An 18,040-nucleotide genomic window follows, 5' to 3' on the forward strand; every position below is an offset into this window, starting at 1 on the left:
TAAAAAGAGGACATTGCGACCGTCATAAATATAAACCAATTTCCCAAAGTCTGAATTTTGGATCAGGGTTGCTTGCCACGTAAGTGTGAAAAATGGCCGTGAGTGCCGTTGTAACTTGGAACGGTCACTAAGCGAGGCGTTGTAAGTCGAGGACTGCCTGTAATGTCCCGGGCGCCTAGTTCGGCCAGGCACGGGCAAAGGAAAGCAGCCAGATGGGCCGGGCGCTTACCAAGGCTCCGCCGGGCGCGTGCCACTCTGCCCGATGAACCACCCCGAAGCATCCGTCTCCCAGGCGTTCACAGATGTGGAGGTCCCACTCGCTGATCAAGCATTTGAGGGAGGCGTCCGTGTCCATCCGTGGAGGGGCTGGGGCCTGCAAGTTGGGGGTCTCTTCGTTTTCGGGGCTCCGTGCTCCTGTGAACATCTGGCAGGGGTGGGGAAAGAAATGGAGAAAGGGCAGTCTCGACAGCTGTTCTGGGCCGCTGAGTAGAGGCAGGGAAAGGTCACTACGAGAGTCCGAAACAGCACAACACAGGGCGGTCCTTGAGTTATGACCGTTTGTGGAGCCTGTCCATGGTAAATCATAATGGAAGGAGGGATGGAGGAAGGAGGAGAAGGGAAGACAAGAAGAAAGAAAGAAAGAAAGAAAGAAGAGGAGGAGGAGGATAAGAAAGGAAGGAGGGAGGAAGGAAGGAAAAGAGAAAAAGAAAAAAGGAGGAAAAGAAGGGAGGGAGAAAGGCAGAAAGGAAGGAAGGAGGGAAAGAATGAAAGAAAGAAAGAAAGAAAGAAAGAAAGAAAAGGCAACTTGAGTTGGAACAGCTGGCATTTCGCAAGGAGACTTTTAACCTCACCAAATATCCACATCTGTCTCTTCCATGTCCTTAAGAAAGACTTGAGAGATGGATAAAAAGGCCAAATCAACATCTGGATGACTTGGAACCCCACTATCATCATCATTTGGCTTTCATCCTGCAGTGGCAGCTTTCACATCACCAAGCAACCACATCTGGCTATCCTAGGTGTTTGGGAAGGGACCCAACAGGTAGACCAAAATGCCAAGTCCAGCATCTGGCTCGGTGTGTAACAAACCATACTATAGCAAGAGGTGCCTTGGATTGGAATCCCAAAACACCTGGAGCACCCCTTAAATACCCTCGGCATTGACAAATTTCACCATCAATCAATTGCCAAAGGCAGCTTTGCTTTGGGTTGACATTCTTCAGGAAGACCTTCAACCACACCGTCAAAACAACACCTGTCCCTCTTAGGGGTTTGGGAAGGACTGGAGAGGGGGATTAAACAGGCCAAATTCACTCTCAACATCTGGCTGACTTTGCAAACAACCGTAATAACACAGCTTCCCTCCTTATCTCCATCAAGCAGCCACATCTGCCCATCCTAGGGGTTTGGGAAGGACTGGAGAGGTGGATCAAACAGGCCAAATCCAGGTTGAACATCTGGCTGACTTTGCAATGAACCATAATAATATACTTTCCATTCTTAACCCAACAAACAACCACATCTGTCTGCACAATCCAAAGTGCATTGAAGACGCCTCCTTGAATGGGGACGAAACACTTGCAAGCTCAGAGCTCATAACAATAACATAACATCTGTCTATCTTAGGGGTTTGGGATGGACTCCAGAGATAAATAAACAGGCCAAATGCAATCTGAACATCTGTCTGACTTTGCAACCAATTGCAATAGTAGAGCTTCCTTCTTTAACGCCATTAATCAGACAAATTCCAGGTATTTGGGAAGGGCTGGAGAGGTGGATCAAACAGGCCAAATTCAGTCTTAACATCTGGATGACTTTGCAACCAACCGTAATAACAGAGCATTCCCCTCCTCAACACCACCAAACAGGCACATCTGCCTATCTTGGGGGGGGGAAGGCTGGTTTGGGAAGGACTGGACGAACGAAATGAACGAAAACAAAAATAAAACCCAGCCCAAACATCTGGCTATCGAGGTAACCAATTATCACGAATTAAACTATAGCTTTCCATTCCGCACTGGTGCCTTTTATTTAAACACATCAAAGAACCACAACTGCCTATTTTAAGAGAGGCGGATGAAAAAGGCCAGTCGAGACATCTGGCTGGCTATAAAAAAAGCCACCACTACCACCACGACAACAACAACACACAAAAATTTAATAAGCACATTGTAAACTTCCTCCCAAACAGCTGTCGGGAAGGGCATATTTTCGTCGCCGACCAGGGGGGAAAGCCAGCCAGCTTAACGGGTTTTTGGGGGGCCCTCCAGGTGCAGCCGAACGACGGAAGGTCTTCGAGGCAGAGGAAGAACACACACACGCCATTGCCGTGTCTTGCCCTCAGCATCCGTGCTGGACATGGCAATGCCATGAGGTCACAGGGCTCAAATGACAGGGCACCGGGGTTGGGTTGGCTCGCTCCCTCGCTGCCCTGTTGCAAATTCCACAATTTGCTGTCAGTTGCACAATAAGGTGATGGTGGTGGGAGTGGGGTTGATTGGCAGTTTTCTTGAGGATGTTTCCATGACCCAAGTAGGGAACTTCATCAGTGCTAAAAAGGAAAAGCAGGGAGGGCGTTTTCATTTCTAGCACTGGTGATTAGGGGTCGTGATTTCTGATCGTCTCAAAATGGGTGAGCAGTGTGGTCGGGCGGTAGGAAAAGCAAGTAGGATGCTTGGCTGCTTAGCTAGAGGTATAACAAGCAGACAGAGGGAGATTGTGATCCCACTGTATAGAGCGCTGGTGAGACCACATTTGGAATAATACTGTGTTCAGTTCTGGAGACTTCACCTACAAAAAGAGATGGATAAAATTGAAGGGGTCCAAAGACGAGCTACAAGAATGGTGGAAGGTCTTAAGCACAAAACGTATCAGGAAAGACTCCCTGGACTCAATCTGTAGAGTCTGGAGGACAGAAGGGAAAGGGGGGACATGATCGAAACATTTAAATATGTGAAAGGGTTAAATAAGGTCCAGGAGGAAAGTGTTTTTAATAGGAAAGTGACCACAAGAACAAGGGGACACAATCTAAAGTTAGTTGGGGGAATGATCAAAGGCAACATGAGAAAATATTATTTTACTGAAAGAGTAGTAGATCCTTGGAACAAACTTCCAGCAGACGTGGTTGGTAAATCCACAGGAACTGAATGTAAACATGCCTGGGATAAACATGTATCCATCCTAAGATAAAATACAGGAAATAGTATAAGGGCAGACTAGATGGACCAGGAGGTCTTTTTCTGCCGTCAGACTTCTATGTTTCTATGTTTCTATGTTTCTATGGTGATGTTAAATAGCTAGATCACGAAACGTCCACAAGAAACAGCTGAGCTCAGAGAATGGCAAGGACCCCACAGCTCCCCTCCTTCTCCTCCTCCCTTCTAGCACTGATAACATAGAAACATAGAAGTCTGACGGCAGAAAAAGACCTCATGGTCCATCTAGTCTGTCCTTATACTATTTTCTGTATTTTATCTTAGGATGGATATATGTTTATCCCAGGCATGTTTCAATTCAGTTACTGTGGATTTATCTACCACGTCTGCTGGAAGTTTGTTCCAAGGATCTACTACTCTTTCAGTAAAATAATATTTTCTCATGTTGCTTTTGATCTTTCCCCCAACTGACCTCAGATTGTGTCCCCTTGTTCTTGTGGTCACTTTCCTATTAAAAACACTTCCCTCCTGGACCTTATTTAACCCTTTAACATATTTAAATGTTTCGATCATGTCCCCCCTTTTCCTTCTGTCCTCCAGACTATACAGATTGAGTTCATGAAGTCTTTCCTGATACGTTTTATGCTTCAGACCTTCCACCATTCTTGTAGCCTGTCTTTGGACCCCTTCAATTTTGTCAATATCTTTTTGTAGGTGAGGTCTCCAGAACTGAACACAGTATTCCAAATGGGGTCTCACAGTGCTCTCTATAGCGGGATCACAATCTCCCTCTTCCTGCTTGTTATACCTCTAGCTATGCAGCCAAGCATCCTACTTGCTTTTCTTACCACCTGACTGCACTGTTCACCCATTCTGAGACTGTCAGAAATCACGACTCCTAAATCCGTCTCTTCTGAAGTTTTTGCTAACACAGAACTGATAACATTCCCTAGTTTGGTCATGAAAAGACTGCAAGAAACCACCAAGCTCGGAGACCCCAGAGTCTTCCTCCTCCTCCTCCTTTCACAAGCCCTTCCTTCCAGCACTGATGGGGTTCCCTAGTTGGGTCTGCAAGAAAACCACCAAGCTCAGAGACCACCAAAGACCCCACAGTCCTCCTCCTCCTCCTGCTCTTCCTCCTCCTCTCCTTCTCGCACTGATGGCATTCCCTAGTTGGATCACGAAACGTCTGCAAAAAAGCCATCAAACCCCCAAGACCCCCCTCAATTCAAAGCTACAAAGATCTCTTCTGTTGGGATGTTGGGGCAGTGTTTCCAAACTTTGGCAACTTAAAGATATCTGGACTTCAACTCCCAGGATTCCCCAGCCAGCATTTGCTGGCTGGGGAATTCTGGGAGTTGAAGTCCAGATATCTTCAAGTTGCCAAGGTTGGGAAACAGTGAGTTAAGGTCTCACTTCCTCTGCCACCCCCACTCCCCAAATAAATCCACCAGCCTTTCCCTTTTGCTCAAATCTTCTCCATGGGAACAGCTCGATCCCCACGGCTGCAGAAATGCCAGGGCGAGGCAGCCCACCCTGCGAGTCCCTTTTGAGGGAGGGTCCTGGCACTCACCTTATAGACCCAGGATTTGGGGCGCTGGCTTTGACCCTTCCGGCGTTTCAAGGCCTCTTCAAGCCGACGTTGACCTGGAAGATATATATAAGATCAGTTTCCGATCACAATTCAAAGTGTTGGTTATGACCTATAAAGTCCTTCATGGCACCAGACCAGATTATCTCCGGGACCACCTTCTGCTGCACGAATCCCAGCGACTAGTTAGGTCCCACAGAGTGGGCCTTCTCCGGGTCCTGTCAACTAAAGAATGTCGCTTGGCGAGACCCAGGGGAAGAGCCTTCTCTGTGGCGGCCCCGGCCCTCTAGAACCAACTCCTCCCAAAGATTAGAATTGCCCCCACCCTCCTTGCCTTTCGTAAGCTCCTTAAAACCCACCTCTGTCATCAGGCATGGGGGAATTGAGACCCTCTTCCCCCTAGGCCTTTACAATTCTATGCATGGTATGTATGTATGTATGTATGTTTGGGTTTTTAAAAAAATATATATATTAATGGGCTTTTAATTATTTCTAACATCAGACTACTATTGTACACTGCTTTATTGTTGCTGTTAGAGTCTCCAGAGAGGAGCGGCATACAAATTCAATCAATCAATCAATCAATCAATCAACAAACAAACAAACAAACTTTGAGTGGCTGGACGATGCCTCCAGCCAAAACCAAATCCGAATGAAAGTTGCCGGCAATACCAAAATATACTGCTCAAAAAAATAAAGGGAACACTCAAATAACACATCCTAGAGCCGAAGGAATGAAACATTCTCATTGAATACTTTGTTCTGTATAAAGTTGAAGGTGCACCACAGCAGGTGAAATTGATCGTCCATCAGTGTTGCTTCCCGAGTGGACAGTTTGATTTCACAGAAGTTTGATTTACTTGGAGTTATATTCTGTTGTTAAGTGTTCCCTTTATTTTTTTTGAGCAGTGTATGATATAACACATTCTGACAGCTGTAAGAATCATCCTGGCACAATACTGGAAACAGGAGGAACACCAACCGAAAGTTAAATTATAATTAAAAAGATTTTGTACTGCACAGAAGTAGATAAATTGACTATAGAAGTTGAAGAAAAAAGAAGATTTGGGATATTATAAAGCATGGGATTTGTTGTATGAGTGGCATGACAGAAGAAAATAAAATAATATATTAAACATTAGGATATTAGTATTAAGATTGTAAGGGCAAATGAACATACTGTAATACTATATTATATCAATACATAGAAACATATATATATATATATATATATATATATATATATATATATATATATATATATAATAAATAATGGTGTAATAATTAAGATCTTTAGAGATATATAAATTACAATGACAGTAGGAATAGATAAAAATAGTAAACAAGTGTATATCAGTTGATATATGTACCGTAAAATAACCTTAATGGTATAAATGTATGTGTATATGTTTCGGGTTTTTTGTTTTTGGTTCACATTGTATTATGTCCTATTTGTTTGTTTGTTTTTTTATGTATTTTTTAAATTTATAAATGAATAAAAATTATTTTAAAAAAAGAAAGAAAGTTATCAGCACCCTTAACCTCTATGGGTGGCTTAAGCCGGCTTTGTGATCTATTAGAAATTATTCCAAGATAATATTCCTTTTGATAGGTCAGAGGGCCTTGGCCCCTTTAAGACTCGTGGACTTCAACTCCCAGAATTCCTCAGCCAGCCATTCCCCCTCCTCCCGTTTTGCTGAAGTCAAGATATATTACATCTACTAACGCATTCCCACCATCTATTATTCAGAAACCTTATAAAAAAAACACGATAAATATGCTATTATTTATTTATTTATTCATTCATTCATTCATTCATTCATTCATCATTTGCTTGCTTACTTACTTACTTATTACTTTTCTTTCTTTCTTTCTTTCTTTCTTTCTTTCTTTCTTTCTTTCTATCTATCTGGATTTGTATGCCGCCCAACTCCCAACGGACTCTGGAAAGCTCACAGCCAAAGAACAAAACATACAATGTAATATATTAAGACCCCTTTAAAACAATTTAAAACCGACAATTAAAAACAATGTACATTTCTCCTTCTCCTTGCTGAATTGTGGGTAAATCTTTGCTGGCTGAGGAATTCTGGGAATTGAAGTCCATAAGTTACGAAGGTGAGACATCAGCTATAGGTGAACAGTAAATTAAAGGGGGGGGACCTCTATTTTTATCCATGATAGCAATTCTGCGGAGAGGGGCGGCATACAAATCTAAAAAATAAATAAATAAATAAATAAATTAATTAATTAATTAATTAATTAATTAATTAATTAATTAATTAATTAATAATAAAAATAATTTAAAAAAAATTCTCGGGGGGAACTTGCCCTGAGTCCTACAGTATTGGACAGCATAGAAGTCAAATAAATAAAAGGTGAGATATATTATATTGATATTACAGTACAGTATATCCAATATACCGTAAACAGGCATTCGTTCCTTTTGAATCCCTGTATTACACCCTGTTTCCCCAAAAATGAGACAGCGTCTTATATTAATGTTTGCTCCCAAAGATGTGCTAGTAAGGGGCGTACATAAGTGCACTGGTGTGCCTTTCGTCCCCTGTCCAATTGTCTTTCCTTTCTCTCACTTATCATATATATTTTCTTTCTTTCATATATCCTCTCCTCTAAGTTCACTTTACCCTTATATATATTACTACATGTCTATTTTTATTCCTATGTATTTGTGTATTGGACAAATGAATAAATAAATAAATAAAAATCTTATTTTCAGGGCATGTCTTATATTTTTTTTCAATGAAGAAGAATTCACATTTATTGCTGAACAAAAAAAATGAATGTTTATTATATACTGTAAGCAGTTATCATCCCAAACCAGTATAACCAGACAAACTGTTAAAGTTAAATTAGATTGTTTTCTAACTGCTCTATTCTAAAATAATGATTATATTATCTTAATAATAATAACAACGATTATATTAAGTCTGCGATCCTGCTGCAGCAAAAATGCATCCAAACACGCAGCCGCATTTTGAATGCGTGTTGGATGTGTTTAAAAATCTGATTGGTGCAACATTTTGGGGTGCAAATTATGGACAGCAATGTTATATATGTTCTGTTCAGGAATACTAAACAATGTCATTTGGCGGGGCCCAGGGAAAGAGCCTTCTCTGTGGCGGCCCCGACCCTTTGGAACCAACTCCCCCCAGATATCAGAGTTGCCCCCACCCTCCTTGCGTTTCGTAAGCTCCTTAAAACCCACCTCTGTCGTCAGGCATGGGGGAATTGAGATATTCCCTTCCTCCTAGACTTATAAAATTTATGCATGGTATGTCTGTGTGTATGATTGGTTTCTTAAATTAGGGTTTTTTAATTAACTTAAATATTAGATTTGTTTATATTGTCTTATTATTGTTGTTAGCCGCCCCGAGTCTACGGAGAGGGGCGGCATACAAATCTGATAAATAAATAAATGAATGAATGAATGAATGAATGAATGAAGGAAGGAAGGAAGGAAGGAAGGAAGGAAGGAACGAACAAACAAACAAACAAACAAACACATAAACAAATAAATAAATAAATACATACTGCGAGACAAAACGTCTCCTACGTTGTATTTTCGGGGGATGCCTTATACTAGGCAATTCTGCGAAACCTCTCCTATGTCTTACTTTCGGGGGTGACTTATTTTTGGGGAAACAGGGTATAGCACCAGGCGCCCTCCAGGGTTTTTTTCTCCTCTGGTGCTCATGAGGTCTTGAAACTTTGGAAGTCTTGTTGTGAGTGATGGCCTCCTTGACTTTCTCCCATTCAGAGATTACAATGGCATTGAAAAAGTGGGTGGGGTGGGGGACACACTAGTGATCACGTTTCACACTTACAACCGTTGCAGCATTGATCGTATGATCAAATTTCTGCTGCTTGACAACTGACTCACATTTATGACCGCAGGGAAAGCTGGATTAACTTAACCACCGTTAAGTGGGGCTACCATAACTGCAGTGACTCGTTTAACAATGGTGGTGAGAAAAGTCTTAAAACGGGGTAAAATTTCACTTTCGCCTCGCTTAGCAACAGCAACTTGTGGCTCTGCTGTTTTCGAAGGCCCGGTTTTTGAGGCTCCTGCCTCGCCCTCCCTTCTGCACTGCGCCCCTGGTCTACCTCCACGAGGACTAGAAACTTTGGAGGTCTTGCGAGAGGTGTCAACTCTGAGCAGAGTTGTCACGCAGTGCCACATCTCCGTAACCCCACTCTCCCGGCCTCACCTGGGCGCCCCATGCCGATGCGGTCCAGGTCGAGGGGCTTGACGTAGTCAAAATGGCTCAGCCGGGTGACGTGAAGCTCATCTCGGATCCGGGTGTAAAACTGCTCCAGCTGGATTTCGCTCAAAAGCTGCTGCAGCCATTCGGTCCCGTCATCTGGCGCCATCGGGGTGGGGGGGACACGGGTGGGGGAGGCTACAGGGAACAGGAGTAGACAGGCCTGAAGTTAGGGGGAAAGCACAAGGGCCCCCAAAATCAGTTGAGAATTTGTTGCCCAGATCAGATGAAACTGGTTGCCAGAAATATATATTTTATTTAACCAGTTCTTCACCTGCTAGGCATGCACCTTGGCTCGCTGGCTAGAGTGATCGGGTGTTTTCTTTCAAAGTAGATCTGCCCACAGATTGTACAAGTGAAAACGTATCATTATGGTTTGCCCTGTTGTTTTGCAAATGCACTGCGCCAGACATAAATTCCTTGTGTGGGTAACCACACTAGGCTAAATAGTTTTGAGCTGTGCTGTTTTGTGTTCTATTCTCTTTATACTATTCTTTATACTATAATATACTATTATACTTTATACTATTCTCTTTATACTATTCCTACGAAAATAGACTAACAGTCCTGGGCCTAGAAAGCTTAGAACTACGGCGCCTAAAACACGATTTGAGTATTACCCACAAGATCATATGCTGCAACGTCCTACCAGTCAATGACTACTTCAGCTTCAACCGCAACAACACAAGAGCACGCAACAGATTCAAAATTAATACGAACCGCTCCAAACTTGACTGTAAAAAATATGATTTCAACAACCGAGTTATCGAAGCATGGAACTCATTGCCGGACTCAATTGTGTCAACCCCTAACCCCCAACATTTCTCCCTTAGACTCTCCACGATTGACCTCTCCAGGTTCCTAAGAGGCCAGTAAGGGGCGTACATAAGTGCACTGGTGTGCCTTTCGGCCCCTGTCCAATTGTCTTTCCTTTCTTTCACCTATCTTATATATTTTCTTCCTTTCATATATCCTCTCCTCTAAGTTCACTTTACCCTTATATATATTACTACATGTCTATTTTTCTTCCTATGTATTTGTGTATTGGAGAAATGAATGAATTAAAAAAAATATTCTGTGTTCTATTTTGATATGTTCTGTATTTTTAAATTTCCTATTCTATTTTCTGTATTTTACATTCTGCATTTGATATTTGTATTCTGTATTCCATATTCCATTCCATTCTATTCTATTAATTCTAAATTTTCTTCTCTTCTCTCCTCTTCTGAATTCTATTCTATTCTAATTCTAAATTCTATTATATTCTAATCCTGAATTCTATTCCATTCCATTCTATTCTAATTCTGAATTCTATTCAAGTTAATTCTGAATTCTATTATATTCTATTTTAATTCTGAATTCTATTCTAATCTAATTCTGAAATTCTATTATATTGTAATTTAATTCTGAATTCTATTCTATTTTAATCTAATTCTGAATTCTGTTCCACTCTGTTCTAATCTAATCCCAAATTCCATTCCATTCCATTCCATTCCATTCCATTCCATGCTCTTAGCTGACATCTTCCATCTGTGAGGAACTATATCTCCCATCACCTTTGTTAGAAACTTGCCATATATTTGCCCTTGCAGTTTGAAAAAAATTCCAGTGTGTTTTATTTTTATTTTAAGTCCAGGAAACCACTCGTAATCGCCAGGCAACAAGTCTAAGGTTCTAAGTCTAAGATATAAACAAACAGATGCCAACTCTAGATAAGTCTGACCAGCCAAAGGAGAAAGGTCAATACAAAAGGGATTGCTGGGCGTCAGAGGGGCAGGGGGCGAGTTTAGAATCCCCCCATGAGCCCCTGTCTCTTTTTTAATAGAATAACAGTGTTGGAAGGGACCTTGGAGGTCTTCTAGTCCAGCCCCACTATACCATTTCAAACAAATGGCTGTCCAGTTTTCTTCCTAAAAACCTCCAGGGTTGGGAGCACCCACAACGTCTAGTGGCAAGGAGTTCCACCAGTTAATTACCCTCCCCATTAGGAAGTTTCTCCTTATTTCTAGGTTTGGAAATTGACCCCTTCTTCTTTGGGGCAGCCCCCACAAACAACGGACGTTTGTAATCATCTCAACCCTAACTCTTCTTTTCTTTAGACTTCAGCTGTTCTTCGCGTGTTTTTAGTCGCCCATGATCGTCTTAGTTGGCTCTTCTCGGCACTTTTTCCAAAAGTCTCAACCTCTTTTTTGTAGTGTGGCATTTGGGGTGTGTGTATGCGTGTGTATGTGTGTGTGTCTGTCTTTGTGTGTGTCTGTCTATATAGTCTGTAGGTGCACCATGAATTCCCCAGCCTGCCTGCTTTAATATACTCTGAACTTCAATTCCCAGAATTCCCCAACCTGCCTAATTTAAAATATTTTGGCTTCAATTCCCAGAATTCCCCAGCCTGCCTGCTTTAATATATCTGGACTTCAATTCCCAGAATTCCCCAACCTGCCTGCTTTAATATATCTGGACTTCCACCCCCAGAGTTCCCCAGCCTTCTTAGCTTAACATATATTGGCTTCAATTCCCAGAATTCCCCAGCCATCATGCTTTAAAACAGGGGTCTCCAACCTAGACAACTTTAAGACCTATGAACCTCAACGCCCAGAAAGCAAAGCTGCCTGTGGAATTCTGGGAGTTGAAGTCCAGAAGTCTTAAAGTTGCCAAGGTTGGCGACCCCTGTCTTGAAGCATGATGGCTGGGGAATTCTGAGAGTTGAAAGCCCAGATATACTCATTTCATTTCAATTATTTATTTATCACAATTTGGGAAACCGCCTATCTCCCTCCCAGAAATGCTGCAACAAAAAATAATAATAATGTGTTATTTTAAAAGTGTTTAAAAACATAAAAAAGGAAGGGGGCGACATTTAAAATACGTTTGTTAACATTTGGCGTGAAAGCTGAATTTTTGCCACTGCAGTGGGGCAGAAAATTCACGAGAAACTGGTGCAGGCTGTCCTCGACTTAAGGCCATCCATTTAGTGACCGGTGATGCCACAGCATCGAAGAAAGTGATTTACAGCCTGTCCTCGCATTTATAATGGAGGACAGAAGGAAAAGGGGGGACATGATCGAAACATTTAAATATGTTAAAGGGTTAAATAAGGTCCAGGAGGGAAGTGTTTTTAATAGGAAAGTGAACCCAAGAACAAGGGGACACAATCTGAAGTTAGTTGGGGGGAAGATCAGAAGCAACGTGAGAAAATATTATTTGACTGAAAGAGCAGTAGATCCTTGGAACAAACTTCCCGCAGACATGGTTGGTCAATCCACAGTAACTGAATTTAAACATGCCTGGGATAAACAGATATCCATTGTAAGATAAAATACAGGAAATAGTATAAGGGCAGACTAGATGGACCATGAGGTCTTTTTCTGCCGTCAGACTTCTATGTTTCTATGTTTCTATAACTGCCATCAGGGTTTCTCTAAAAGCCACGTGATCAAAATTTGGATGCGGGGCCAACCGACATATATTTATGATGGTCCAAGGGTCACATAAGCCTCTTTTGAGACTTTCTGACAAGCCAAGTCTATGGGGGGAATGCTGGATTTGCTTAATGACCGTGTGACTCACTTAACAGTTAACTACCCAATTCACTTTACAACTGCAGGCCCATGTAGGTTTTTGCTTAACAAGCCTGGCAAAAATTTATTTAATTTAATTTGTATGCTGCCCAACTCCCTAGGGAGACTAATAATACCCTAAAATTGGTGGCTCAATAACCAACTTGGTGAAGAACAAAAAAAAATCCAGGTCCCAATTTTGGTCGTAAAACAAGGACTCTCTGCAGCTCCTTTTCTGCCTAGGACTATTTATTGTGTGTTGGAGCACAACTTTGGCTGGCTATAGAATCCTGATTTTTGGCTGCACCGATGTAAGTCCTCGACTTACAACAGTTCACTTAGCAATTGTTCAAAGTTAGGGGGGGGAAAGAGATTTGGGGCCATTTTTCATACTTAACGACCACTTGTAGCATTCTCCAATGTCAGGTGGTCAAAATTCAGACATTTGGTCTTTGACGCACATTTATGACAGTCATTGACTCACATTTACACGGTCGCAGGTTACTAACTTAACAAAGGCAGTGATTCACTTAACAACTGTGGCAAGAAAGGTCATAAAGCGGAGCTAAAATTTCCTTAACAACCATCTACTTAGCAATAAAAATGTGGAGTTGGTCAGCATGTAAATAGATAGACTGATAGATAGACAGATAGGTAGGTAGGTAGGTAGATAGATAGATTAATAGATTGGTAGGTAGGTAAGTAAGTAAGTAGGTAGATAGGTAAGTAAGTTGACAGATTAATAGATCGGTAGATAGGTAGGTAGAAAGGTAGGTAGGTAGATCAATAGATTAATAGATTGGTAGGTAGGAAAGTAAGTTGACAGATTAATAGATCGGTAGATAGGTAGGTAGAAAGGTAGGTAGGTAGATCAATAGATTAATAGATTGGTAGGTAGGAAAGTAAGTTGACAGATTAATAGATCGGTAGATAGGTAGGTAGAAAGGTAGGTAGGTAGATCAATAGATTAATAGATTGGTAGGTAGGTGGGTAGATAGGTAGGTAGATCAATAGATTAATAGATTGGTAGGTAGGTAGGCAAGCAAGTAGATCGATAGATTAATAGATCGGTGGGTGGGTGGGTGGGTGGGTGGGTAGGTAGGTAAGATAGATAGATAGATAGATAGATAGATAGATAGATAGATAGATAGATAGATAGATAGATAGATAGATAGATAGATAGATAGATAGAAGATAGAAGATAGATAGATGGATGATAGGTAGGTAGGTAGGTAGGTAGGTAGGTAGATAGATAGATAGATAGATAGATAGACCAACTAAGTAACAAACAAACAAACAAACAAACAAACAAACAAACTCTCCTTTTCACATGTTCAATACCAGACCACCTTTTGAATAAGATTTTTTTTGTTTTTGAATTATGGAATGATTAATTGAATTAACCAGTGGAACTGCTTGCCACCAGAAGTTGCAGATGCTCATCCCTGGAGGTTTTGTTTTTGTTTTAAAAACAGACTGGACAACACATTTGACCAGGATGATACAAGGTCTCCTGCCTTGAGGAGAGGGTTGCCTTATGACCACAACTGACCACCCGCAAAGCCTCCATTACTAGCAAGACGGTCGTTACATGAATTTGTGCCCTGATTGCAACGTCCTTCATTGAATCGCTGCAGCACTTAAGTTAGGAACAGTGTTATGAAGTGAATCTTTGCGATCTTTGACATTTGGCATCTCAGAAATTAACACCCTTGAAAATGTCCAAAGATACTTCACCAGAAGAGCCCTTCACTCCTCCACTCGAAACAGAAGACCCTACGAGACTAGACTTTCAATCCTGGGCCTAGAAAGCCTAGAACTAAGACGCCTTAAACAAGATCTAAGTATTGCCCACAAGATCATATGCTGCAACGTCCTGCCTATTGGCGACTACTTCAGCTTCAGCCACAACAACACAAGAGCACACAACAGATTCAAGCTTAATATTAACCACTCCAAACTTGACTGTTAAAAATATGACTTCAGTAATCGGGCGTGGAACTCATTACCGGACTCTGTAGTATCATCCCCTAACCCCAACACTTTACCCTTAGACTATCCACGGTTGACCTCTCCAGGTTCCTAAGAGGTCAGTAAGGGGTGTACATAAGCGCACTAGAGTGCCTTCCGTCCCCTGTCCTATAGTCTCTCCTACATCTTGTATTTCTTCTCTGCTATATCCTCTATAACTTTCATTGTGTATTATTGTGTATTGGACAAAATAAATAAATAAAATAAAATAAAATAAATCCAGCTTGCCTCGTTGACTCTGCTCACCAGAAGGTTGCAAAAGAGGGAATCATGTGACCGCCATAAATGAGTCAGATGCCCAATTTCAACCACCGAGATGCCACAATGTTTGTTGAGTGTGAGAAAGCAGGTCGTAAGTGCATTTTTCCCCCAGCACTGTTGTAATCGGCGAATGGTCAATAAGCAAACCCATACCACATCTCGGACATCAACACCCTTGAAAATGTCCAAAGATACTTCATCAGAAGAGCCCTTCACTCCTCCACTCGAAACAGAAGACCCTACGAAAATAGACTATCAATCCTGGGCCTAGAAAGTTTAGATGCCTTAAACACAATTTAAGTATTGCCCACAAGATCATATGCTGCAACATCCTACCTTTCAATGACTACTTCAGCTTCAACCGCAACAACACAAGAGCACGCAACAGATTCAAACTGCAAACTTGACTGTAAAAAATATGACTTTAACAATCGAGTTGTTGAAGCGTGGAACTCATTACCTGACTCAGTAGTGTGAACCCCTAACCCCCAACATTTCTCCCTTAGACTATCCACATTTGACCTCTCCAGGTTCCTTAGAGGCCAGTAAGGGGCGTGCATAAGTGCACTAGTGTGCCTTTCGTCCCTTGTCCAATTGTCTTTCCTTTATCTCATATATCAGATATCTTTTCTTCCTTTCATATATTTTCTCCTCTATTTTATATTTTTCTTTATATATATTACTTCATGTCTATTCTCTTCTATGTATTGTGTATTGGACAAAATAAATAAATAAAATAGAAATAAAATAAACTGTAAGGCACTACTGTGTAGGAGGCTATGGTGTGTGTTCTAAGCCAGGGGTCTCCAACTTTGGCCACTTGGGGACTTCAACATCCAAAATTCCCCCAGTCAGCCACATTGGGTAACTTCCTTCATAGATGGTGGGAATGCAGTAAGTGTAATATATCTTGACTTCAGCAAAGTGAAACAAAGAGCTAGCAGGGAATTCTGGGATTTGACGTCCATGATTCTTTAAGTGGCCAAGGTGGGAGACCCCTGATTTTAAGACTCGTGGACTTCCACTCCCAGAATTCCCAGCCAGCTCTTTGTTTCACTTTGCTGAAGTCAAGATATACTGCATACCCACCATCTATGAAGGACGTTACCCAATGTGGCTGGCTGGGGAATTCTGGGAGTTGAAGTCCACCAGTCTTAAAGTAGTCAGGGTTGGAGAGCCCTGTTGTTGTAAGATGAATATTGTTGAATTTTCAGGATGGGGGAGAATTTGGGGAGCGGAGCTTTCGAAGGGATCTCTGACCTCCTCAGCCGCCGATCAAAAAAAGATCTCTGGGATCCATTCTGAAGGGGTTTCAAAACACGCACACACATATACATACAGACCCCTACCACTTTTCTAGATCTTCCCTGGGCCAAGTCTCCATGGGTCGGCCTTGGTCATCCCCCTCTGTAAAATGGACACAAAGCCCCGGAAGGATTTTTTTTCTGCCCAAAATGAGGTGCAGAGAAAGACAAATCTATATAAATCATATAAAGCATACAAATCTAATTAATAATAATAATAATAATAATAATAATAATAATAATAACAACAACAACAACAACTGCAATAATAATAATAATAATAATAATAATAATAATAATAATAATAATAATAATAATAATAAATATTACAAACCCAGGACAGGGAAAATTAAAGGAGTGTGTTGTCGGTGTGTATGTGTGTTTGTGTGTCACAAAAAATGTTCATCCTCCAAAGGTGCCTTGGGGGAGATGGCACGGGGCCAAGCAAGGCCAGTCACTCATGGAAAAACCGGGGGGGGGGGGAGTTAGGAGGTGTGGGGGAGGGGAGAATGTCTACATTTGTGACTCCTTCCGCTTGCAAAACAAGGCTTTCGTTTGGCCCTTAACTGATTTGTTTTTATTTATTAATATTATTTCTATACCGCCCAACCATGAGGACTCCAGGAGGCTTATTTGGGCCTTAATTGATCAGCTGCTCTGCCAGGTGAGCCAAAACTCCAAAGAGAAAGGAGAGGGAAGGGAAGGAAGGAAGGAAGGAGAGAAAGGGGATGAAAGAGAGAAAGGGGAGGAAGGAAGGAAGAAAAGGAGAAAGGGAAGGAAGAGAGAAACGGAAGGAAGGAGAGAAAAGGAAGGAAGTTGGTTGGAAGGATGGAAGGATGGAAGGAAGGAAGGATGGAAGGAAGGAAGGAAGGAAGGAAGGAGAGAAAGGGGAGGAAAGAGAAAAAGGGGATGAAAGAGAGAAAGGGGAGGAAGGAAGGAAGGAAGGAAGGAGAGAAAGGGAAGGAAAGAGAAAAAAGGGATGAAACAGAGAAAGGGGAGGAAGGAAGGAAGGAGAGGAAGGGGAGGAAGGAAACAAAGGGGAGGAAAGAAGGAAGAAAAGGAGAAAGGGAAGGAAGAGGGAAACGGAAGGAAGGAGAGAAAAGGAAGGAAGTTGGTTGGAAGGATGGAAGGAAGGAAGGAAGGAAGGATGGAAGGAAGGAAGGAAGGAAGGAAGGAAGGAAAGGCACACTTGGCTGGAGAAAGGAAGTTTTGGGGAGTTCTCTGCCCCACCCCACCCCAGATTTTCTGCCCCCCCCCCTCACCTGCGATCCGCGAAGAGAATTTCGCTCCGTCTGTTGTGGCAGCCGAATCTGCTTTATTTTCTTTTTTTCTCTCTCTCTCTTTTTCCTTCCTTCCTCCTTTCCTTCCTTCCTGGACGGAGAGCCAAGGGAGGCGGGCGAGACTTCCCCACGCCTCCCCCGCGCCTCACCTGGCCGCCAGGTAGGAGGAGGCGGAGGCGGGCTTTGGGCGAGACAGCTGCCTGCCCAGGGCCGCCCGGGGGTTTCCCATCTGCGTGGCACAGGTGAGGCGCCACGCAGGTCGGGGGTGTGGGAATCCCGCCGGTCAGCTGGTCACTTTACCCCACGGGTGTGTGTGTTTCTCTCTCTCTGTCTCGAGACCACCACCCCGACCTTCCCCTGCACGCGTGTTTTGTGCGTTTTTGTGTCTTCGTGGGTTTTGTTTCTTTTTGCGTGTTTTTTTTTTGGGGGGGGGGGAGGGGGGTGCGCGCTCCTTTTCTTGCCCTGAGTGGGTTTCATTTTTCTTGTTCTGTATTTTGTCCTGCTGGGATGCGAGAATCGATTTGAACAGGGGCGTGGGATGTGGAAGAAAGGGAGGGAGGGAGGGAGGGAGGGAG

General features: G+C 42.4%; 1 protein-coding gene across 9 annotated transcripts in view; it reads right to left on the reverse strand.

Moving 5' to 3' along the window:
• The window catches only part of TNK1 (tyrosine kinase non receptor 1), a 32,929-nt gene extending 15,317 nt beyond the window's left edge, over positions 1-17,612 (reverse strand). Inside the window, exons 1-6 of one of the 9 annotated variants that reach the window (XM_070767336.1) lie at positions 17,448-17,562; positions 16,231-16,358; positions 8,979-9,170; positions 6,597-6,689; positions 4,729-4,802; positions 230-424 (exon numbers count right to left, since the gene is read on the reverse strand). In XM_070767336.1, the coding sequence (XP_070623437.1) occupies positions 230-424 (195 nt within the window). In that variant the 5' untranslated portion in view covers positions 4,729-4,802; positions 6,597-6,689; positions 8,979-9,170; positions 16,231-16,358; positions 17,448-17,562. Of the gene's footprint in view, positions 1-229; positions 425-2,318; positions 2,376-4,728; positions 4,803-6,592; positions 6,690-8,978; positions 9,196-9,306; positions 9,326-9,752; positions 9,771-16,230; positions 16,359-17,447 lie in introns of those variants that run through there. The other 8 variants (XM_070767335.1, XM_070767330.1, XM_070767337.1 and 5 more) reach the window with 8 other exon arrangements.
• Positions 17,613-18,040: the final 428 nt, after the last annotated feature.

Source organism: Erythrolamprus reginae, chromosome Z (assembly GCF_031021105.1).
Source record: "Erythrolamprus reginae isolate rEryReg1 chromosome Z, rEryReg1.hap1, whole genome shotgun sequence".
NCBI lineage: Eukaryota > Metazoa > Chordata > Lepidosauria > Squamata > Dipsadidae > Erythrolamprus > Erythrolamprus reginae.